This window comes from Prunus persica, chromosome G8 (assembly GCF_000346465.2).
Source record: "Prunus persica cultivar Lovell chromosome G8, Prunus_persica_NCBIv2, whole genome shotgun sequence".
Classification (NCBI taxonomy): domain Eukaryota; kingdom Viridiplantae; phylum Streptophyta; class Magnoliopsida; order Rosales; family Rosaceae; genus Prunus; species Prunus persica.
In genome coordinates this window covers 16,357,431-16,381,058 of record NC_034016.1, presented here as the reverse complement: position 1 = coordinate 16,381,058, position 23,628 = coordinate 16,357,431, and the positions used below count along the sequence as shown (strand labels likewise).

General features: G+C 36.1%; 4 protein-coding genes across 11 annotated transcripts; 2 read left to right on the top strand and 2 right to left on the bottom strand.

The window, feature by feature from the left end:
* LOC18768025 (probable zinc metallopeptidase EGY3, chloroplastic) lies at positions 20-2,643 on the bottom strand. Of its 2 annotated transcripts, XM_020553825.1 has the most exons (4): positions 1,971-2,641; positions 1,480-1,677; positions 657-881; positions 22-394 (listed from the first exon to the last, which is right to left on the bottom strand). In XM_020553825.1, the coding sequence occupies exons 1-4, from the start codon at positions 2,547-2,549 to the stop codon at positions 152-154; spliced, it is 1,245 nt and encodes a 414-aa protein (XP_020409414.1). In that variant the 5' UTR covers positions 2,550-2,641; the 3' UTR covers positions 22-151. The 2 variants fall into 2 exon arrangements, with proteins under 2 accessions (XP_020409415.1, XP_020409414.1); XM_020553826.1 differs by lacking the exon at positions 657-881 and having other exon boundaries at positions 20-394; positions 1,971-2,643.
* Positions 3,691-16,588, top strand: LOC18767898 (pre-mRNA-processing protein 40A). Of its 7 annotated transcripts, none has more exons than XM_020570328.1 (31): positions 3,691-3,848; positions 4,360-4,467; positions 4,787-4,846; positions 5,596-5,661; positions 5,756-6,091; positions 6,167-6,328; positions 6,426-6,502; positions 6,633-6,702; positions 8,845-8,897; positions 9,001-9,058; positions 9,170-9,513; positions 9,616-9,688; positions 9,772-9,867; positions 10,006-10,074; positions 10,162-10,239; positions 10,599-10,685; positions 10,776-10,810; positions 10,898-11,003; positions 11,528-11,608; positions 11,694-11,786; positions 11,855-11,908; positions 11,996-12,112; positions 12,234-12,332; positions 12,613-12,660; positions 12,733-12,825; positions 13,261-13,332; positions 13,644-13,751; positions 13,880-13,944; positions 14,386-14,488; positions 15,277-15,573; positions 15,663-16,588. In XM_020570328.1, the coding sequence occupies exons 3-31, from the start codon at positions 4,814-4,816 to the stop codon at positions 15,798-15,800; spliced, it is 3,111 nt and encodes a 1,036-aa protein (XP_020425917.1). In that variant the 5' UTR covers positions 3,691-3,848; positions 4,360-4,467; positions 4,787-4,813; the 3' UTR covers positions 15,801-16,588. The 7 variants fall into 7 exon arrangements, with proteins under 7 accessions (XP_020425917.1, XP_020425918.1, XP_020425920.1 ...); XM_020570329.1 differs by having other exon boundaries at positions 4,360-4,471; XM_020570332.1 differs by having other exon boundaries at positions 3,693-3,848; positions 15,666-16,588.
* Positions 18,656-19,238, top strand: LOC18768697 (phytosulfokines). The gene is made up of 2 exons (XM_007200712.2): positions 18,656-18,841; positions 18,974-19,238. The coding sequence occupies exons 1-2, from the start codon at positions 18,719-18,721 to the stop codon at positions 19,103-19,105; spliced, it is 255 nt and encodes an 84-aa protein (XP_007200774.1). The 5' UTR covers positions 18,656-18,718; the 3' UTR covers positions 19,106-19,238.
* LOC18767050 lies at positions 21,145-22,556 on the bottom strand. Its single transcript, XM_020570851.1, has 2 exons — positions 22,300-22,556; positions 21,145-22,101 (listed from the first exon to the last, which is right to left on the bottom strand). Exons 1-2 carry the CDS (start codon positions 22,456-22,458, stop codon positions 21,811-21,813), a joined length of 450 nt encoding a protein of 149 aa, XP_020426440.1. The 5' UTR covers positions 22,459-22,556; the 3' UTR covers positions 21,145-21,810.

The window sequence follows — 23,628 nt, the reverse complement described above, 5'->3', positions numbered from 1 at the left end:
GTTTTTGTTGAAGAAATATTGCAACATACTGCTGAAACTATACTTAAAGTGAGCAATACCACCATTGGTATGCACAAAGAAGTATTGAGGATCTTTTCTAGGCATTTTAAAAGGCAATTTTTATGCTTCGGAGAAAGGGTATGTGAAGAAATTACAATGCATTGTCACCCCCATTAAAGCTTCCATCAGCCACAAAAGCAGAAACCGTAAGCACCAGCGATGTAAGATATGCACTAGCTGTGCGTGCAACTGGAATGTCAAAAAGAGCTTTCTTATTTGGAAGCAGTGATTCATAGTTATTCATCACTCCCAAACACCCTGTCCAATTGGATGGCACAAGAAAAGATGGACTGAGTTTTACACCATGGCGAGCTGCTGTCACTCTAGTGGCTATCTGTGTAACACAAACTTGTCAGAATGAAGAAGTGATAAGAAAATTGCATCACATACAACGTGTAAAGAAATCCGGAATACATAATCTCATAACCATCGCATCTGAACAAAGGAATGCAAAGTCTCCTCATAATAGGTATATACAATTCTTATTTAAATAGCGTCCTTTTCATGTTAGATTTACATCCTTGACAATTATGTGCCAGAGAATAATATGAATTGCCTAGATTAATGATGGACAAGTCAAATGCATAAAAAGATACCTCAGAAACGCCCAAAATGGATATGAAACCACCAAAGAGAGGCACAACATCAGCTAGGTAGTCATCCCATGTAGCATCAGGTTTGAGGAAGAAGCCACTCATCAGAGCTATTGTTCCGAAAGTAGCAACGCACAAGGCTACTGCACTAACATAACCCAAAGGAGTGCTCAGCTTGGTTGACTCAAACTCTAGATCAATTTCCGCTTTGGGTTGCACCATACAGACCTTAAAGAATAACCATTGTTAAAAATCAGAAACACCACCAATTTTCTATTTCCCCTCAGGGTACTTGGCAAGTAAATTGTGAGAATGTGAAGGTAAAGAGTCCCACATTGGAAAGTTGAGAAACCTAGCAAGGGCTTATAAGGAGTTGGGTTACTCCCCCCATTGCCAATTGGTTTTGGGGTGGAACCTCAACTTCCTTCATGGTATCAGAGCGGGTGTGTGAAAGCCCAACGGCCACACGTGCTCCACGTCACCCAAAATGTGTTGTCCACGTGTTAGGCTTGAAAATTCGCCACACGTGCGGGGGCGTGTGAGAATGTGAAGGTCAAGAGTAGACACATTGGAAAGTTGAGAAACCTAGCAAGGGCTTATAAGGAGTTGTGTTACTCCCCCCATTGCCAATTGGTTCTGGGGTGGAACCTCAACTTCCTTCATAAATAACAGGGAATCCATTAAGAAAGTTACAGAAATTTCAACTCCTACACCTTCTAGAGCACAGACCATTAAACTAAGGATTTCAATCTCAATTTAACAGGCTAAGATCGATACCGGAAACAACTTAGCCTATAATTAATAGTCATAGAGCTGGTTTAAATACCTGTTTTCTGATATCATTTGTGTTTTCTTCCATGAACCATAACACAACCTCCCTTCCCGCCGCGTCAGACAGTTTTTGCTCCAATTTGGGCATGACCTCTTCAATTGGTCTCCTCAAATTTCCAATAAAAATGCCCCCATCTCCAAATCTCCGAACATCAGTGGGAAAAAATGAATCAAATCCAAAACAACTTTTTAACTGCCACATGAAATAGACACAATAAGATGCAAAAGCTTGGTGCTTTTTGGCATAACCAATAAAATGCACCCTACAAAATGACTAAAGATATAAAAGATACCATATAATAAATGAATCGGTAGTAAATTATACTCTATATCAAGTCATCTTCTGGCATAACACAAGTATATTTAATCACATCCAAAGGTGCTTGCTTTTTCACTTATACTATATAAAAAATGAATCCCAGGCAAGGATTCTTTTCTAAAGAAAAGAACCATTCATGAAAACATAAATAGAAAGGAGAAAATTACCTTGTTAAGATCAATTGCCTTGAAGGCTTCTTCAGCTTTCTCCAGCCTCTCCTTCTCTCTAGTCAAACTATCACGCAGAATTTTATTGAAGAGCCCTACAAGTGGGTTACCACTACTTTCCCTATCAAGATCCTTGAGCTTCCTATCTGCCCTCTTCTTCTCCAACTTTATTGCAGCTTCGATAGAGGGATTTCCCATGAACTTCTTGAACTCCTCATCTGTCTTCCAATCCATTTCTTGCTGTTTCTCCTTCTCCTCAGACTCAGAGCCACTCTCCTTACCCGTTTCAACTTCTTCCGCTGGCAATTTACTCTTCTGGGTATCACTGTCATCACTTGGCTTCTCAGAAATTACAACAGCCGAAGAAGATGAACTGGGTTCGTTTTCTTGATCATTTTTCATGGAAAATGAAAGACGACGTCTTTTTGCAGTGGGATTGGAAGACGGAGATAAAGAGAAGTACTGGGTCTTTTTACCAAATGGGATTTTGGTGAAAGATGAGACAACGGCTCTACTGTTGTTCGTCTTGGGAGGCCATGAAGAAACGGAGTAACGTGAAGCAACAGAAACAGAAGCCATTGGAGAGCTTGGAGAATAGAATGAGAGATGTGAAAGGCCATGGTGTGGTGGCTGGACATAAAAAGAGTGCTGGAAACAGAGAGAAGCCAGTCTAGAAAGTTGGAGAAGCTAGGAGAGGGGTCCTTCAGGACACCCGTCATGGGTGCTGAAGATTGTGACAAAAGGATGAGACCCCGTGAAAGCTCAGTGTGGACGTGGAGCTCCAATCGGCTTGTGGTTTTGGATTTTGATTGGAATTTACAGATTAATGGTGATCAGTGCAACCAATTAGCGTTTGTGTGGTTTTTTGTGTTCTGTTTTTCGGAATTTTAAGGAGGTTTGAATCTGAAATTTATATTTTACTGATCTGATCACATGCCACTTCAGTTACGAAATGCGGACATCCTTTAGATTACGTGATTCAACTTTAAACTTTTTAAGTTTAATCAAGAATTTCAACTTTAATTACCAACTAGCTCTTGGTTTAATAATACTTTTCTTTCTAATTTTAGATGAGGTCTAAATTCGAAACCCCCAACAAAGAAGAAAAAATTCAACTTTAATTGTATTAAAAAAGAATTTCAAATTTAATTAGAACCCTATTCGGCCTTTGCATTCAACTCAAATTCCTTGAAGTTGCAAACGAAACCCCTTCTATATTTAATTAAATCATAGATAAGCCATTGTTGTTTTAAAATTCAAGTTGTTCATTTGACAATGTTGCATCCAACTCATTGTTGTTTAACTAATGAAAATGTTCCTTAAAATATTTACTTTTTAGAGAAAGGGGTAACGGGGTTAAAGAAAGTGAGGAAATGAGGAGGCGATCCATTAAACTCGAGTACAGAGAAACATGCACACTGCATTAGTCAACGTGCCTAACCCACGTATGCAGAATATTCCTTTGATATACATCAAGATACAATTCACCTTATCATTTGAATTCTCCAAAAGGAAAAAAAATTCACAATAATACCTATATTTACCATCTCTTTCTTTTAGGGTGTGTGAATTACCAAATTATTTTGACTACATATGGTAAAACATTATTTCTTACCCTCTTCATGGTCGGCAAACCCAACGGTCATCTACTAGAATGAGAAGTCTTGTTAAGTATACGACACACTTTGTTCATGTCCTCAAAAAACAAATAAAAGGTCCTATTAAAAAGGGTTTAATTAAAATTTAACGACGATATAAACCGCCCCAGTGTAATTAAAGCTTCGAAATTCAGCCCAAAACAAAAAAATAAACAGCGAAATCAAATTGAAGGCTTCAAGTTCTCACGTGTTTCACCGTCACAGCTTCTTCACTCAGCTGGTACGATTTTTCTCTCATTTTCATCTTAATTCTTAGTATCCTTTTCATTATCACGCGAAAATTTCAATACTTTGTCCAAAGAATCAAACTTTTAATGCAGTTTCCAATATATATATTGTATGCATCTTCAACTTCAATTGTCCTCAGTGTGGTATGCAATTAATTAGGTCAGCTTTTGCTTCAATTGAGATTCTTAAATGTTAAATTAGGGCTTTCAATTTGATTTGGTTGACATTCTGGGTTAGTTTGGGATTGGGTGGTGGCACCGTCACAGCCTACATTTTGGCTTATGGAAAATATCGTGTATATATATCTTTTCTGAGAATTTAAACCTGTCTGTTTGGGCTAGTTTTTCATATCAGTTTATATAAAGCTGTAGAAATAGTAATTGTCAGTAGTTCTATAATTTCTGAACAGAAACCTGAAAACATGAAATGGTTTACATAATTTTGACTACTTAGAATGAATTATTTAATTTTTTGGGTTACTCTGTTTTCTGTTTTGGTTGCAGATTTCGTCCCTTCAATCTTGGTTGCAGATCACTCCTTTGTCTAATGCTTTTTAAATTTTGGTTGCGCATATGAACCGTCATAGAGGACTTTGAGCAATCAAATTATAAGTTGGTGCTGCCTCACCTTACCCTTCCTTTTCTTGTCTCATCTTTTCCTTGCATTGCCGCTTGAGTTGTCTTAATACCTCTCCTTAGCTGTGCTTGTTTTATGAACATGTTTCTAAATCTGCAACTCTCCATGCCATAAACATTTAGGTTCTATTTGCTTCATAGACTAGATTAGATCATATATTATCGTGTGTTTGTTGATGGAATCTATTTTTCCATTAAATGGAATTTTGATGTTACACTACTTGATTATAAAGCTTCCATCCTAACATGCTCTCTTGGATCTGTAAGATGCTAATGATGGTTCTTGCCTTTGCAGTTGTTTTCAGAGGCATATCTTACTGAAATGGCCAATAACCCTCAGTTTTCAGGTCTACAGGTAGTGTGTAAAGAAAACTGTATTTATACATTTGTATCTTGTAAATCACTTATATTTAGAGATTTTTTTTTATAAATGTTTTTCTATTTGCTCTATACATGTTTTGCTTTAATCTTATTTTTCTCATCAATTTGGTCTGAAGGGTTACCTTTCTGGAGTCTTTTAGGCTATTACTTTTTATCTGCATTCCAAATAGATTAAGGAACTCATGGCGTCTTTGCTTCATGCATCAAGGCTTGTCTTATGTCTTCATAGGTTCTTATCCAGTGACCTGAACCTGGGTTTTGTAATTTAAGTTGACTTTTTTTTATTTTTTTTATCTTTAAACTATTTAATACTTTCCTTTTTGTTCCTTCTGTTTCTGGTTTTATAAGTGGTGAACTTTGTGGTATAAATAATTGACTAAGTTCATTATTTATAATGTATTTAATACTTTGGTTTCCCTCCTTGCTTATTACCTTTTAGATGTTAGGGCTGTTCATTTTTCGGTTACCTTTCTATTTTCCAGCAACATGCAAGACCATTTGAAAAAGGTGATGACGCAATGTTTTCCTTTCTTATGGATCCATACCATCCAATATTTTAATGGTTATACTTTCTCATGTATTTGACTTTTCCCTTCAAAAATGTTTTACCTTTCAAAAGTATGAAAGCTTCTGATTCCATAAAATAAATTTTAAAATAGATGCTGGCCAATTATATTCTTATGCTTTGCTAATTATCTTCTCCTTTTTCTTTTTGTTGGATAGCCTCTTCGGCCTCCTATGGTTGGTTCTGTTGATCCTCCTCGAAGTTTGCCTCCCATGTCTTTTCAAGTAACACATTCCTTCTTAATGAATTTTTTTGTCAGCTGTATATTTTCAATGATAACTAAAAACAGTCCCCTTCCAATTTAATTTTATGCTGCAGTTCCGGCCAGTAGTTCCAGCACCACATTCGCAGGAGTTCATTTCTGTGGCTTCTCAAAATTTTCAGCATGTTGGTAGGGGTGTTCCGTTGATGAATGTTAGACTGCCTCCTCCAACTCACCAACCCCAGTTTTCGCAACCAATGCAGCAGTTACCTCCAAGATCTGGTCAGCCAGGTCATGGTATGCTGCCATCACAGGCCATTCCATTGCCAGTTAGTCAGCCCAACAGGAACTTTGCATCTGAATTGCCCCTACCTCAGCCTAATTCACAAGGTCCAAATAACGCCATGCCTAACTTAGGTGGCCCACGAACACCTCTCTCTTCATCATATACTGTAAGTCTTAGGAGTGCTGTTGGTTGACTTTTTATTTTACTTTAGGCCTTGAATTCATAAGTCGCACTTATGCAGTTCGCACCTTCTTCTTATGGTCAAATGCCAAGAAGTTTTAATGACTCCACCCAGTATCAGTCTATATCTCAATTGCATGCACCTAATGTTTCATCGGAGGGACAAGTTACACCTCTGCAGTACACTGGTGAACGGCCTGCTGTAACCTCTTCCATTGCTCCAGTAAGAAGCTTCCTTTTTAAGCTTTGAGCCTATTTTCATGCTCCTCAGCTATCCATGCTGATTTCTTGGTAGCATTCATTATCTTTTAAAATTTCAGGAAACAGGTGTACGGCCTAACTCTGCAGGAGGGACTGTGGCAGAATGGAGAGAGCATACATCTGCTGAAGGAAGAAGGTGGTGATTCTTACTATTCCACCTAATTGTTTCTTAAGCTTCAGTTTGTTAGAATGTCGTACTTTAGCAGTTTTTATGGCTGTTAATCTGTGCTAATCAAATATTGTTCTTTGCTGTATGAACTATTCAGATTTTATTACAACAGGAGGACAGGATTATCTACTTGGGAGAAGCCTTTTGAATTGATGACACCACTGGAGGTTAGTCATGCACGTAACTTTCTTGTCCTGGTGCCCCTTTGTTAGTGATCATTTAACAGTTTTCATTTCCATGGAGTTGTGAGCTTGTCTGTGTTTCCTGGTTGGTGGTGTTCTGGTTGGGTTTGATTTATCAAGTTCCTTGTTGTTCAAATGTCCGCTCTTTTTGTATCTTGTTACATCGCATTCAAATCTTATGCAAGTCTGGTGAAATTTGGTCCATTAGCTCATGACTGGAGTTTCTCTCAGGCAGGCAACCACTAATTTGTAATATTCATTGCAAGGTTACCACTATCCAGTAGCCTGGTTGGACCATTAGTTATAGCTTTTCTGTGTACATTGACATAAGTCATAAGTCATTTTTATACAACTTTTTTTTTGGGTGTTATTGGCTCAATTATGGTGCTAAGTTCAAAATAAGGAAAGAGTTACCTTTTGTATTGGAAACATTGTTTATTTGTGTTGGTAACTGGAAAATCCTACATCTTTTGCTTGAAGAATCTTTAGTATGTACAGGATGCTTTTTTCTTCAAATTAGTTGACAGTATTTAGAATGTTAGGCTATTGACACATAATTAGTAAATTCGTTAAAATACACAAAATGAATCTCTCAACAATCATTATCTCATAACTTTCAATGAGTTCATGGTAATTGGCTTACCTAAGTTTATATATTCGATATACATGTTATGGTAATGCACTGAGATGTTTACTTGTTGTCATACTGCTAATATTATTCTTAATTATTTAACGTTTGATCCACTTCGAAGGTATTCTCTTTTGGTAAGACTTCCAAGGTATTACGAGATTTTTTTTCTGCTGTTCTCTATTTGCATCAATCCTAGAAATAGTGTTAATGGTGTTTCAATTCGTTTAAGAGTTTTTTCAATTTTTTTTTTGGTTTGTTTTCTCTTTGTTCATTTATGGATTGTGTGATTTCCATAGCTTTAAAGATGCTTACAGGTACATGGCGTGCCAATCTATTGAGAGGTAGGATATGCTGTGGGTCTTTGCTGCTTGCTCTACGTACTATATAGCTTGAATGTTAGTAAATCCTGTCATTTGTATTACTTGATTTTACAATAACATTTGGGTGAAATTGTATGTTTAATTCTTTAGTGCATACTATTTGAGACTTTTGCATTTACACTGCTATAAGGAACTCTACAAAATGACCTCGTAACTTACTTCAGAAACATCTTTCTTCTATACATACATGCATAGTGTTTTCAGTTTTAAATTTCTGGCTTTGATAGGTATCTCATCTCTTTATAATCAATTAAAACTTGTCTAATTTGTAGGGCAGAAATTGAGAGTTTTAAAATTTTACTTTATTGTAGCTTGAAGGGATTTGCCTCATATAATTTGGGGTTCATCTTTCAAGGCCTGCACGTAATCTTTAGTGTCGTAGAGGACAAGAAAGTTGCATTGCTTGATTCTTTGAATAGTTTTAGCAGCTATTATTATTGGGATTCCTAGTTAGAAGGGCCTTCGTGTAAGTTGCATGGTGGTTTAGTTTTTGTAAAGTTGCATTAGGTGAGGGTTCTAGGGGCAAGGGAGGGAATTATGGTTATTATTAGGAAGTTTTAGGTGAAACTCTTCCATTGATCTTCAGCAATTTTTTCTGCGTGCCTTTATGCTAGGATGGGTGACAACTATGTTAGACTTAAGATCATATGATTTTCGAATTTCATCTTATCCAGTGGCTCTTTCCCCTGACATGTGCTGCCTCTGTGTGTGTGTGTGTGAGAGAGAGAGAGAGAGAGAGAGAGAGAGAGCGAGAGAGAGAGAGAGAGAGAGAGAGAGAGAGAGAGAGAGAGTTTGACACACTTCACCATAAGAAATTCATTGTGCTGGATAGGAATAAAATCGATTGTGCCAAAATTGTTGTTAGGCAGGCGCTGTAGTGATATTAATGTTCTAGTTTTTCTGCCAGAACTTTGGTTTGTAATACTTGTCAATATTAGTTTTACTTTTATGTTCGACAATTCTTATTGTTCTATTTCTGCTTCTGGAATTGGACTAAAATGTCACAGTTTTACTTTTCAACCTACAACAAGCTCCATTTTTCTCTATTATTCTAATTTGGGAGAAAGTATTGCTTAAGATAGAAATTCAACTTATTTAGTTTCTTCACTGGGACAGAGGGCAGATGCATCAACTAACTGGAAGGAATTCACCAGTCCTGATGGAAGAAAGTGAGTAATTGATATTGGTTCTGTAAAAATAGTCATCAATGCAAGTTTACAATTTTAAACTCGTTGGTATTTGTTTTCTTCATCCTACATGTAAATGCTACAGGTATTACTACAACAAAGTCACAAAAGAATCTAGATGGATTATGCCTGAGGAACTGAAGGTTTTTCACTGTTCCAACCCGTTTGCACCGCCCATCTATGCCTCAAGTTTTTATAATCTTTCCCATTTTAATAATTTTCTTATTATTCATCTTTGCAAATATTTCTTCAAGTTGGCTCGAGAGCTAGTAGAAAAGGCGCCTGTGAAGGAAATGCAACAAGAAATGCTTGTAAATCATCATGCTCCAGTCACCGTTTCTCCCCCTGTAGCTGAAGCTGATACGCTAGTCAATGCTGCCCAAGTAGCATCAAGTCCTGTTTCTGTGGCACCTGTTATTGCCACTGGTGATGGTGATGTTCAAACTGCTGCAGCTTCAAGATCATCTACCTCACCTGTTGTGGCTTCTCCTGTAATAGAAAATCCCAATGGAGTTCACACACCTGTTGTTGTACCATCTTCCACTGTGTCAAGTGTAGAAGCTGCTGTTACAATCAACGATACTGTTGCAGAACCAATGTACTGTCATTTAACTGGTTTTAGGTGCTTTCATTTGCAATTGCAGGTGGTATGTTTGGTATGTATTCTGAAAATCTGAAATTTGTTGTGCTCATTTTGTAGGGAAAGTTCGAACAATTTATCAGCTCAGGATTTTGTTAGTTCTGCTGATGGAGTTCTGGTACAGGAGAATGAGGTATTTTTTAGGTTTCTTCTGTAGTTGTGGTATTGAATTCTTGACGTGCTTTTCTTGAAACTTGATATAGCGAGGCCTTGCAGGAAGCTATGGATGACGTAACAGGAAAGAAAATGAATGATATTGCATCAGAAGAAAAACCAGTTGATCGGGAACCCATAAGTTATGAAAATAAATTGGTACAACCTAAAATTCTTACTTCAAGACATTGCGTCTCTTTCATTGTTAATTTCTCAAATTTCAACACATTGCAGTCTCTTTCGTTGTTACTGTCCTGGCACTCCCTTTTTTATTTTAACTTATGTTTTCTTTTTTAGGAGGCTAAAGATGCATTTAAAGCACTCCTGGAGTCTACCAATATTGGTTCTGATTGGACTTGGGATCGGGTAATTTAATTATGTCATATAACTTCTCTATTTTTATTTATTTGTTTTATATGGGAAAGTACCTGATATAACACTTTATATTACCAGGCCATGAGGGTGATAATTAATGACAAAAGATATGGTGCTCTGAAAACACTTGGAGAGCGGAAGCAAGCTTTTAATGAGGCAAGTCTTTACATTGTTGTGCGAATAAAAGAAATTATAGCATATACCAAATAATGGTTTCATGAGAGTGGGATTCTGAGAGGGAGATGTGGTGTTGCCTTAATCTTCATCAATTTGGCATGAAGTAGCCCACTCCCAAATATTGGATCCATGCATTTGGTCTTTGACAGACTGATGTTACCATTAAATCATGACTACTGCCGTCTGGTATTCTTAATATCACTGTTAGAGTATATAATTTGTGTTTTTGAATGCTGAAAATATTCTAGCAATTTGATACACTTATATCTTTGTAGTTTCTTCTGATGATGTTATCAATATGCCTATAGATAACCACTAAAATCGAGATTATGTTTCAGTTCTTGGTACAAAGGAAAAAACAAGAGGCTGAGGAAAGACGTATCAAACAGAAAAAGGCAAGGGAAGAATTCAAAAAAATGTTGGAAGTACGTTATATACTCCTTGAAAGATTCTTCTCTCTCTGAATAGAAATTTCCTTGTTTCCTTTTCTTATTTATGTCATGAAATCCTTGCAGGAATGCTCAGAGTTAACATCGTCCACAAGATGGGGGTTTGTTTTTCCTTATATCAATATTTAATATTCTGTTTATAATATATGCAATGGTTGGTTAATGCGGATGGTTAAATTATCATACAGAAAAGTAGAGAGCATATTTGAACACGATGAACGCTTCAAAGCTGTTGAACGAGATAGAGATCGCAGGGATATGTTTGAAAACTATGTAGAGGAACTCCAAAAGAAAGTAAGTTCCTGATATCTTGACTGTTCTCCTCTGTTTGTAACATTTCCATGCATGTTGCAGCCTTAGTTACAAAAATGTACATTGCATTCAGCAACTTTAAGCTGGGATTTTACTGAGGAATCCTTTCCTGATCTAACTATTGAGCCTGAGTTGACCTCCATAACCTTATATTTGAGTCAAACTACATGACTTTTTGTCCATTTGTGGGTGTTCTCCAGTGTGCATAAGAAGTCGGATCTATTGAGTTTTCCTCATTTTAAAGCTTGATTTTTAATGGCTATTCTTAGCTGACAATAAGAGCTTTACATAGACTGACCTCATAAATTAGGTGTTGCAACCTTAACCTTACCATTTCTCTTTCATCCAAACTTCTTGACTATAACATCCTCATGGTGAAGGTAACAAATAACTTAGTGCAGATGTAGTTTAGATTAGCATTTGATGCCCATTGTCATTTGGTACTTTGAAGATCATGGATTTTAAGTATATATGTTCTTACTGCTGTTAAACTGGATTTTGGTCAGGAACGAGCAAAGGCAATGGAGGAACGTAAGCACAATATAATGGAATACAGGCAATTCTTGGAATCTTGTGACTTCATCAAGGTTCTCTTTTAGCATGTTTCTTTTGTATTCATGGGTTTCTTTTGCCATCAAAACTTATACATCTTGGAATCACCTTCTCATTTAGGCAAGCAGCCAGTGGCGAAAAGTTCAAGATCGTTTAGAGGCTGATGAGAGATGTTCACGTCTTGAAAAAATTGATCGTTTGGAAATTTTCCAGGTAAATTCCTCATTTAGCTAGTGATACTTCAACTGGACTTTGAAGCTTATTTTAAAATGTTGTCACAGGAATATCTGCGGGATCTAGAGAAGGAAGAGGAGGAGCAGAGGAGGATACAGAAGGTTCTTTATTGTTCGACTCTGTTGATATAGATCTGTGTTTATTTTTAAATGGACTTTTATTTTATCTGGGGCTTTCTTGGGGCACAGGAAGAATTGAGAAAGACAGAACGTAAAAACCGTGATGACTTCCGCAAATTGATGGAAGAGCATCTTGCTGCAGGCACTCTTACGGCTAAATCTCACTGGCGTGATTATTGCATGAAGGTTAAGAAACCTTTTCATTTTTACTTTTAAATGTTAATTTAGCTGATTCATGTTGTTCTCTAATGTACTTAACTCCCTGTTTTTCTTCTTTTCTTCTGTTTTTGTGCTTTTGTCCTTTTAGGTTAAAGACCTACCTACATATCTTGCAGTTGCATCAAACACCTCTGGTTCAACTCCGAAAGATTTGTTTGAAGATGTTGTTGAGGAACTACAAAAACAAGTACTTGAACTGTACCTTGCCATTTTGTACTTCTGATTATATTAAATAGGTCTATAACTCTATCTTTGCAGTCCAAAGACCAACAATCTGTTGTCCTTTCCATATAAATTTACTGTGTTCAGGTTTCCATGTTTTGGGTCCCTGTTTAAACTATGTAAAATTTGATTCTGTAATTACATTGCAATAGAATTTCCTTCTTTCTTTTCCTGTGGCAATATTTAATTTAATTTATTTAATTTATAACATAAATTTTAACGATAAATCTGCCTGTTTTCTACAGTATCATGAGGACAAAACTCGAATCAAGGATGCCGTGAAGTTGGGAAAGGTTTGATTTGTCAGACTTTTCTTGTTTCCGTTTTATACTATCGTTAGATATCTAATGTGAGATTGTGTTTAGGTCATGCTTACATCAACCTGGAAGCTTGAAGACTTCAAAACTGTTATATCAAATGATATTGGCTCTCCACCCATATCAGATGCCAACTTAAAGGTACGTATAAACTTCACACAAAGATGATGACATTTGCATTTCTAGAAGTCTTTAATGGACATCAGCTTTCATCTTGTGGTCATTGCTCTTAAGAATCATTTAAGTAAGCTTGATGAATCTCCTACAAATTATCTTGTGGTCCAATGATTTTGAATTTTTTTGGCAAGAAAACTATGGAAACTTCCTTGGACCTGTTGCCACAACATGATTTTTAGGTAACAAGTATTTCTTTGTCAAAATTTCTAAATGGTTGCTCATGGAAAAGCCTACACTTCAGACAATGCGCTATTTTTTCAGAAAATCCAAAGAAAGTATTGCAGAGAAGCTAGAACAAGGCTGCTAATTAACTCCATTTCCAACCTCAGATATAATTCCTTAGTCATGATGAAGCTACTATGTGCATTCTTAGTCTAAATTGATGCCATTGTTCCAAAGTTCCAGTCTTTGCCAGTCAAGTTGCCCGGATATATGTTAGATGATGAACTGTGCAGTACTCTCTGGGATGAGGTAGTTATAACTTATAAGCATTCAAGAAGTTGCAATGAATAGGACACTAGGAAAACATCCTTGTGCAACCATATTTTTTTTATATGTGATGTTTAAAGTGTTAATGAATGTAAGTGGCTTCACCAGGGAAGTTTCCACGTGGCAAGGAAAAAGGGCTGATCTATTGAAGGCTCTTTTCTGTTGATAAAATTCATTTATGGATTGGTTATTTTTATGTTTGGTTTCATCTTACACTGTAGCGTCTACAGTAAGTTCCTTGTCATTGTACTATGTGTCACAATGATCTAGTGTGATTTTCAACTGCCTTGCAGCTAGTTTTTGATGAGTTATTGGAACGAGTGAAGGAGAAGGAGGAGAAAGAAGCTAAAAAACGTAAACGTCTTGCAGATGACTTCTCTCATCTCTTATCTTCTATCAAGGTGTAGCATGCTGTGTGCCAACTTATGATATTATGATGTTCTCATTTTCCTAATGGTTTAGCAGTAACATAATTTTTCTCTATTTTGCTTAAATTTTTGTCATCTCTCTGATTCATTATTTGTTATAGGAGATAACTCCATCTTCTAAGTGGGAGGACTACAAATCACTTCTTGAAGGTAGTCAAGAGTGCAGGTATATTTTATTAATAACTTAAATCACCTTCAAATTATCTTTTATGTTCATAATAGTGTTATTTGTTGTTTTTCTTTTAATTTTATATAGTGACTTCTGTTCCATAGAAGCATGATTTTATGACTCCTAAAGTATCTCTGACATTCACTTTTTGTGCCTGGAGTTTAATATCTGAGAGATCTCTACTGTCTGGCTGATGTTAAGGGCAGTAGTGGAGACACATAGGCTCTTGACAAGTTGACATTATTTTTTACATTTTGGTATAAAAGAAAATTGTGGAAAATGAAGAAAACTTTAAAGGAACATAGAATTGAAATTTGAAAGAGAAGCTTAGAATAATTTATATTGCGGTGGACAAGTTTGTTTTAGGTTTCTTAGACTTTAACAAATAACATTGTTGTCTAACTGACTATTGCATGATTATTTTGGATGCTTGTGTAGTGCTATTGGTGAAGAGAGCTTCTGCAAGGAGATATTTGATAAGCATGTAATGCAACTGAAAGAACAAGCAAAAGAGAAAGAGAGAAAACGAAAGGAGGAAAAGGTACTAATTAGTTGGATCACAATTTTTAAATCAGTTCCTATGTCTGATATATGAGCTGTTATTCTCTTTTGAATGTGGAATATAACACCTGCAGGGTTTACATCTGGTATGAGAGTACTTGTATGTTTCATGTTTGAATCGTTGTTAAGCGTGCATTTGGTGTTGTTTTGAGGGATTATAGTTGTATAAATAGAACTGAATAGTGAATGCATATATGATTTTTACTTTTTAGGTTTTAGGTTTTATTTTTATTTTTATACGCAAAGGAACTATTTCTTGGCAACTAGAGTATGATTATTTGCACGACTAGACACACTTTTGTTCTCTAAACCATTCTTTAGATAATAAACCATTTTTTAGATAACTTTATGATGAGTGTTTTTATTTCTAGAACGTTCACAAGGAATCCCAAAATTGTAAATGGAGGTTGTGATTACATGATATAATAATATATGGCTAGATGCAATGTAATGATATGAGAGGATTATGTTCTCATTAATAGAACCTTTAGAGTTTAAATATGGGTTTGCTGAGTTGATTAATGTTTATTAGCTTAAATAAGGAGTTATATAATAGCACAGGCGACTAATGAAGGAAAGTAAATAAAGTTAAAATAAAAGAGTATTAATTTAATGCTGTATCCGGTTGTATTGTTGATTACGTATGATTATTTTGAACTGAAAGCATGATACTTGCAAACTTCAGTCGCTTCTCATGTATTACTTGTCCATTAATATGAGACCTTGAATTTAATGCAATGAATTCCTATAATTTTCTACACCCTCTAGGAAAAGAAGGAAAAGGAGAGAGATGATAGAGAAAGGAGAAGGACGAAGCAGAGAAGAGAAAAAGAGGTAGAATATGAAAGAGAAAGAGAGGAACGCCTTAAGAAAGATGGTTTAGACAGTGAGATTGCTGATGTAATGGACATTCATGATTCCAAAGAGAAAAAGAGGTCTGGGAAAGACGATAATAAGAAACATAGGAAGCGCCATCATAGTGATGAAGATCATGCCAATGGAAATGAGAATGATCGGTCTAAAAGATCTCATGGATCTAGCAGTGACCACAAGAAATCAAGACGGGTATGTTGAGAATAATTGTGACCTTTCATTTGATTTATTATTTAAACACTGACATAAATTTTACCTCGTTTCCTACTGTTATTGCGTAGCAGGCACCTGGTCATGAATCAGATACCGAAAGCAGACATAGAAGACATAAAAGAGATCATCGGAATGGTTCTCGTAGAAGTGGTGATCACGATGAGCTAGAAGATGGGGAATTTGGCGATGTTGGGGAAAGTCGGTAGTTGTTTCATCCTACAAATTGCTTATGCCCGTGTTTAAACTTTTTTTAATGTTGCCAAAATATATGTTTTCCGTAGTACAATCTTTGAACTTCGGTAGTGGTTTCATCCTACAAAGGAAAATATATATTTTCCTTTTCGTTTACTAAGAATTAGCTGTATTATGCTGTACTGTTTCCACCTAGTTTTCCCCATTAACAGGCTTGCTTGTAGACTACTTTTCCAACCTCTCCCTAGCCTGAGAGTTCTTGAGCATTTTTGTTTCTTTTGCCTGCCCTTCCATTGTTGACACAATCATGCAGACGTTGCTTCTATTTCTGCTAGAGCCTTTTGTTTCTCAGGGGACTGAAAAGAATGACTTCCATTCTGTGGTTTTGCTCACAAATGGGAAGTTGAAGTTGGTTTGGGGGCTTCTCTTCGACTTTCGAAGCGACGTGCTTCAAGGAAAAGAATGTTTCTAGTGACTGATAAACATACGACGGATATTCGTATGTTTTGTAACTCATCCATTGGACTGGGGAAAAGCTAGGAGACAAAAAATTTTATGAATATTAGCTATACTCACAAAGATGCAGGAAGCATGATTTCAAAGAATACAATTTGGGAAAATGATAGCTGCAACATGTCCCATGCAATTATGCTATGCACTGCATAGTAGTTTTGCTACTTATTTCAACAATGTACTAGAAGCGAATTCTTCATACAATGGATCAGAAATTAGTCTAGTCAATGTTAATTCATTGTTTTTGACTTTTTTCGGAAGATTTTAGTAAAACCCATTACTTATGTTAGCCCTCTTGCTTATGGTTTCCGCACTACTTTTCTAGGACGGTTTATAATTCACTCCCATATTGGTGAGCTTTTGTGAGCCAGCAAAATTCAATGTGATTTCCACCAAGCTCATAACTAAATTATAATTTTCGCATGGGGCTTGTAGCTCAAGCGGTTAAGAACAATTACTCCTATAAATGAGGTTTTAAGTTCGATTTTCCCCTCCCCTAATATCGATTGTATTTTTAAAAAAAAAGTTATAATTTTCCCCTCCATGCTTCATGAAAGAATAAAAAGGCCATGAAAATGTTTAGGTCTGGATAGTGATCTAACAGCTTAGATTCGCCTAAAGCTAAAAGGCTGCTGCAAGCTTGAAAAGATGACCAAAAGAAGCTTCTTTCATTACCACCAATTGTCATGCCTATTAGACTCTATACTTTTCTCTTTATACTTTCAAGCCACCCAATCCCCACCAACAGCCAACAACTAAAAGTTGTTGCCAAAAGAATGGTCTACATTTTTATTTGACAAAAATTGCCTACACTTTATAAGGAGAATTTTTATTTGACTAAACGACCACAACCCCCCCAACATAAATTCTCATGGGTTCTATTCCATAAGCAAATGAGCATGCTGAGAGTTATCATAATAGTGCACATACATTTTGACTTGCACTTTTTAAGATAATTAATCAATACGTGTCAAATTATGATTTGTTGATGTTGACTTTTAAAAACCGAACATTGGGGTTGTATTTTTAAACACCACTGCATGTGTAGCGAACTTTCAAACTTAATACGCGGACAACACATATTGGGTGACGTGTGGCCATTGGCCCTAACACGTGAAGCCTTGCTCTGATACCATAAAGAAAGTTGAGGTTTCACTCCAAAACCAATTGATAATGGTAGGAGTAGCCCAACTTCTTATAAATCCAGGTTAAGTCCCTTAACTTTTCAATGTGAGATAAATACTCTCAACACTTTTTAATCCTTTAATTAAACATTCAGAAGGTGACAAAACAATATCAGCTGGGAAGTTTCCTCCAGAATCCAGGTGACATTGGAGGGACAGGTACGCTAATTTTGGACTAATCCAATTATGGCATAATTTCTTAATTAGTTTAAATCAAGACAAGATCCAAATTCTAGAGGCATTGTTGCGTGTTTTTAGCTTTTGTCAACGCGTGAATGTTAAACCGTGACATCCCGCGGAGAATATTTGTTTGTTCACATGCAGGGTGCTACGCCAACACGGCATCATTTAGCTAAGCTTAGCTGACCGTACTAGGTATATTTACATTTTAAAAAACTATGAACGAGTTGGCCATGCCTATTATGAACATGGGGATTTAATAAACTCAACAATATTAATTACTTCTTTTGTTAGCCATGCGTAAATTACACACGAAATCGAAAGAATTTGAATAAACAATTAGCTATTAGTCTACTCAATATAATATTTTTTTAATAAAAAAAGAAAAAGAAAAGCTATTGGGGTTGTATAGGGACAAAAATAAAATAAAATTTAGGTAATGGATTAGGGATGGTAACGACGCGAATTGGGTCTGAATTTGCAATGACTATTCCCATCCCTATGGAACAAGGAGCATATCGGATAAGCGGGCCCTTGATAACTATTTTATTTCTCTTAATAACTGTAATTTAGTATATGTAATGCACAATCACATAAAACGCAACATATAATCATACAAAGTTTAAATGAGGAATAACATTGGAGTGTGCTCTCTTTATCCCTACCTATTAAGCCGATTGTGAAAATTTGCTAATAATGCAAGGTTAACGATACTATAGATCAGTTCAATTTATTAGAAGAAATCTTAAATTCGAATTTCCTGTTCTTACAAAAGAAAGAATAAAAAATTAATTGAGTACACATAAAATCCACTTGCTTAAATACATTTCCACATTTGATCCACTTAAATCAATTGCGGCTAATAATCTTCTAGATATTCTTAAAGTGGTCAACGACTAGTGGGCAGTAGCGATCATCCAATTCATTTTAAAATTCTACATTTGCCCTTGTGATGACCTGCAGCTTCCTATATATATATAGTCTTCCACACAGTCCCATCCTCACAAACTACAAAAGCTCATCGTCTTAGAATCTGCAAAGTGCAAAGCAAAAACATGGCTTCCAAGCTCACCAGCCTCTGCTTCATAGCCCTCATCCTCTTCCTCTCATTAAGCTCCTCCGCAGCTCGGCCGTTGCCTTCAGCTTTTGATGCCAATGCAATGAAAGCTCAAGATGAGGTAATTAATAATTAATCAACTAATTAAGCTATTTCAGCCCAAATCATATTATAAATAAGCTAGTAACTTTGTGATGAAATATTTCTGGGTTTTTGCTAATCTTTTGTTCTCTTTATGATATTGTTTTTTCAGTTGAAGGATGTTGAAGTAGAAAAGGCCATGGTGGAGGAAAGCTGTGAGGGAGTTGGGGAAGAAGAGTGCCTCATGAGAAGAACGCTTGCGGCTCATATTGATTATATCTATACACAGAAGAACAACCCATAATTTCTTTTTTCTCTTCTTTCAATTTGTTGATTTTGCAATTCTTCTGTGATGATCATCTACTTTAGGAAGTTTTTCTGTGTACTACCAGATCAGTGTATAGATGATATATATATATATATATATATATATATATATATATATATATAATAGAATGAATTTTGTGGAGAGTTCTTCAATTCTTGGTTCATTTTGTTTTCTTTACATAATTCTTACAAAATATTGATGAGGATAACTAAGAATAAACAACCCTTAATTTACCGATCATCACATAGATTTTATCTTTGCCAAAGGCAGATAATGTGACCCGTAAGCGTGATACATGTAACATATTCTAAACTAATGATTCTTTTTTCCCAAATATGTTATAGCCAAACCAAACTTGTTTGTGGGTACATATATAAGGAGTGTATCTTAATCCACATAATTAAATTTGGGGACATAATCATATTCTCGACCATTAATCAATCTAGAGATGAGAGCTACTAGATTGGTTTGTAGCATGCGCGCATAATCAAGGTTTGTATTTTAGTTGTATGTTGATCATAGGGCATTGACAAGATCAATCATGATGAGGTTCCTCTCAGAAGACTTTCATCATGTATATGCATGCTTCCCCATATCTACTTTAGTTCTGCTACTTCTACTTTGCCCACTCACTTAGGTGAAATATAATTGGAATTAAGCTGAATATATATAGAGAAATTCTTCTATTTTCGGACGTTATTATCGTGCGAACACCATATATTTTGTATTACTCTCTTCGCTTTCTTAGATGTTTACAATAATATCTGTATAATAATAATCGTACGAACATTCAAATAAAAGAATAATATATATATATATATATATTTATATATATATATACACGCATGGCAATATATTTGGTATTGGTAATTATCACAGTGGAGCGTTATATGTTGTGTTATAATGTGCCAAGTGGATCCCATCCTAATATGATTTGGTGGGCAAAAGTTGTGACTTGGCATCACATTGCCTGATAAAAAGTGCAAAGTACTGCAATATACTTTCTTGAATCCACTTCAAAAGTTCTCTTTATGTACATAGATTTGGACCGACTTCAGATTCTCAATCTATACAAAACATATATTTTATAGTTTTAAGATCGACCTTATTGTAAGAAAAATGCATGCATCTTCTCTTAGGATTATGCAACAATATATTCTAATGATTGGAACTGTTTATATTTTAAATTATCTTTGTAAAACATCATCTAGATAGAAAGCTTTTTTGTCATCAAAAGTATGGAAAAAAAAAAACATAGTTTGTTAGATAAAATAGAAACGAAAATGTGGTTATATAAATAGTTAAACATTATGTTTTAGCTGAATTTTATTTTTCATGGATTTTGATTACTGGTTCTTTTTGTAATTATAGAATTTTTATTATTATAAAGAAAATCCTTAAAATTGAACTACATTACGGATGATTCACAATATAACTAGCTTGTCCATATACATACGTCTCATTTCTCCTTAGAGAGAATGTTATAAATGCTGTTGACAATATGATATTCTGAATTACTCTAAACCACTCAATGTAAATGGTGATTCATCAAACTCAGACACAATGGACCATATACATTGTCACATCTAGCTGATCGAACCGTAATTTGCAAGACGTCTCCAAGTATTAGCGAAAGTGTGAATGGTGGCATGATGACTCAATCCATCATTAAGAGTCATTTAATCCCACACGCACTAATGGCCTCTATTCTACCTCATTTCCATATGGTTGAAAAATAATGAAAGGTATGAATGCATTGAGTGTTACGTATATGATGCATGTGGCTACTTGTGGTTTGGACGGCAGCAACAAGGTGAGAGCCATTTCTACTTCTCTTTTGTAGCCATCAATGGCCGACCATCCATAGATACATTTATTTATATGCATGGCCCTGCGTTTCGCTATCTTTCATATTTTTCTTCTCGCTCCACATATATATGTACGGATATAGCCTAGGGTCAATGAAATCAATTGATTGGTCATTCTTTCGAGAGGCATTATTTATTAGTCAACGTTCAACTGCCTGCTGTGGCCGGCGTTCAGCTTGTGCAGTTGTGCTTATATAAATCAGTTCATTTGGCAGTATCCCAAGGATGCTGCTAGCAAAGATCTAATAACTACAGCTACCTACATAATTTTATTTGGCTTCGGACAAAAATTTCTGTCCTGTCATGTGCCCTACTTTCACTCGTTTTCACACGTTGCCACAACTGACCCTAGCCAGATGTATGTGAGAGGTGATCCCCAGGTAACTCCAAAAAACAAAAACAAAAACAAAAGAACAAAAAAAATAAAAAACAAATGCAAACCAAGAAGTTTATAACTCTAACTTTGATCAAAATTAACAAATCCCAAGAAATTAAACTGGGGCCCAAAACAGCTACTTGCAGAAATGAAACGGGAATAACACTTTTTTTTTTGTTTTTTTTAATGTTCGGCCAATCACACTACGTCAAGTGGAAAATGTATCATTCGTCGCATATAGTGTGATTCGTAGGGAATAGCGAAACAGTGCTATCTTCGTTGCACACAAGTGTTTCTCCTAACCTTGGCGGGGCATGGGTGGAGTTTAGCACAACAGCACTCCACAGATTCTATTGAAGACTTGAAGAAAGTATTTATGGTCTTCTCTGTCTTTCAGCACTCCACGGAAGCAAACGTATTGAACAGTCTAGCATACACTAGGAAATTCCCCCAACTAATCCATAAAAGTCCGGAAGAGTACCAAAAAGCCTATGCTGGGAATGTGGATAATAGAACCACCACAACCGTCCCCACTGCCTCAATACAACTCTTTCCCTTTTACCCTTGTAAATGAGCTCCCAGATGCAAATGAGTACAGCAGCAATAGCCAATATCATACCAAACAGTGCATATTGGGGCTTACTTGGGGAGGAAGCCTGGTCAAAAGCAAGTGACAAAATCTCTAGGCAGAGGCCAGTGAGTAAGAAGCCCCACTCTACCGAAGTAGCCTACAAAAGAAACTAGTAATTAATTCGGTTAAAGTCAACAATCTTGTTCCAAATTTATGGATTTCAGATTTTTGTCAACTTTGTGAGACAAAGCACAAAAAGAACAGGCAAGGATCAATTGACCGACGTGCTTTAAAGAAAATTACAACATAATTCCAAAACCAAAAACAAGAAATCAATGCAGTGGAAACAGGGTACCTTTGGAGACCCGGACCGTTGGCTTTGGTTGTGGTCTTGCTGATAGGCGGACTTGCTCAAGCGCTTGGAGTCGTAGCTCTGATGGGTATTCCCTAACCCACCCAATACGTGGACCAACCCCAGTTGCCCACTTGCAGGACAAACACTTGGACAGGTCATTTATAGGTGCTTCTCCATTGGACTCCATGCTCTTATTCATCTTTGGCTCTAAGCACAACTTGTCAGGAATTTGGATTGACGCCTTCTCATCATCTGTTGCAAACATCTGTAAAAGACCACATATAGAGAAGTCAAATTTAGCTATTTTTTTTCTACTTGTGTGCATAGTTAAAGTGCAAAATGAAGGTCAGAGCTGAATGTAACTACCTCGACATGGTTTAGGTCTACATGTTGCTCCTGCAGGAAGCTAATGAATTCCTTGAAATTGTCTTCAGTTGCGAGATAGTAACCACTATATGGCCATATAGCCTGAACAATTAAAAGATAAGGAGATTTTAGCTCAAAAACTGGAACTGAGAAAGAATTATATACTAGCATTTGAGAAAACTAATGCACATGCATAATGTACCTTAAGAACCCCATTGTGGGCAACTAATCTTCCAGTTGTAACTGCAGCCCCTCCAGATAGAAAACTTGAGTCATGAAAAGAACCTTTCCCTTTCTGCCCCACACATAAAGCCCTTGGTGCGCTGAGCAAAAACATCCACTTAGAGCCTTTTACTGTGTCAACAAGCATCCCTGATTGTCTGTGAACAAGCTTTCCGTTCTCTACAGTCACTTCATATCCCTCCTGGTCTTTCTGAAATAGAAAGTGAAGGAACATCGGTATATACATTATGTATTAGTTCTTTCCCCTCACAGCTCTATATTAATTTTAGATCAATCTGAGAAGAGATTGGTAAGTTCATTGATTTTCAGTTTCTTGTTAAATTAACCCGGCGGTGTTTGCGATATGGAACTCTATACAATGAATGCATTTTTGCAGTTCTAGTTAAAGTACAATGTTGTTACTTTCATCCTTTGGATGAAGATGAAAAAACACAAAAACACAAAGGAGAGAGCTATAAACAGAATTGAAATAGAATTTAGAAGTATATGAACTCACAGCTTCAAGCCAGTACTGCAGGGCTAGTTTCTGAGCCTCCTGGTCCTTGGAAAAACACTTTTGTGTTTGCAGACAAAAAAGACTTCGCTGTTAATTTGGAAGTTCTCCATAAAACACATATAACTCTAGTCTGATTCCTATCACCAAAGTACTGGCAGCAGCCTTGTCCTAGCCCATGCCGACCGTGGCAAAGCAGCAAAGTCCAACCACCTAAAACAATTACA

What these genes read in the sequence shown, in the direction of transcription:
- LOC18768025 (XM_020553825.1), bottom strand. Translation starts at nt 2,549, where the DNA reads ATGGCTTCTGTTTCTGTTGCTTCACGTTACTCCGTTTCTTCATGGCCT. An exon ending in CAAATGATATCAGAAAACAG is followed by an intron (nt 882 to 1,479) that starts GTATTTAAACCA and finishes TTATTCTTTAAG; the next exon opens with GTCTGTATGGTGCAACCCAA. An exon ending in CCATTTTGGGCGTTTCTGAG is followed by an intron (nt 395 to 656) that starts GTATCTTTTTAT and finishes TGTGTTACACAG; the next exon opens with ATAGCCACTAGAGTGACAGC.
- LOC18767898 (XM_020570331.1), top strand. Translation starts at nt 4,814, where the DNA reads ATGGCCAATAACCCTCAGTTTTCAGGTCTACAG. An exon ending in GGAAGCAAGCTTTTAATGAG is followed by an intron (nt 10,240 to 10,598) that starts GCAAGTCTTTAC and finishes ATTATGTTTCAG; the next exon opens with TTCTTGGTACAAAGGAAAAA. An exon ending in ACCACAAGAAATCAAGACGG is followed by an intron (nt 15,574 to 15,662) that starts GTATGTTGAGAA and finishes GTTATTGCGTAG; the next exon opens with CAGGCACCTGGTCATGAATC.
- LOC18768697 (XM_007200712.2), top strand. Translation starts at nt 18,719, where the DNA reads ATGGCTTCCAAGCTCACCAGCCTCTGCTTCATAGCCCTCATCCTCTTC. An exon ending in CAATGAAAGCTCAAGATGAG is followed by an intron (nt 18,842 to 18,973) that starts GTAATTAATAAT and finishes TTGTTTTTTCAG; the next exon opens with TTGAAGGATGTTGAAGTAGA.
- LOC18767050 (XM_020570851.1), bottom strand. Translation starts at nt 22,458, where the DNA reads ATGACCTGTCCAAGTGTTTGTCCTGCAAGTGGGCAACTGGGGTTGGTC. An exon ending in AACGGTCCGGGTCTCCAAAG is followed by an intron (nt 22,102 to 22,299) that starts GTACCCTGTTTC and finishes TTTCTTTTGTAG; the next exon opens with GCTACTTCGGTAGAGTGGGG.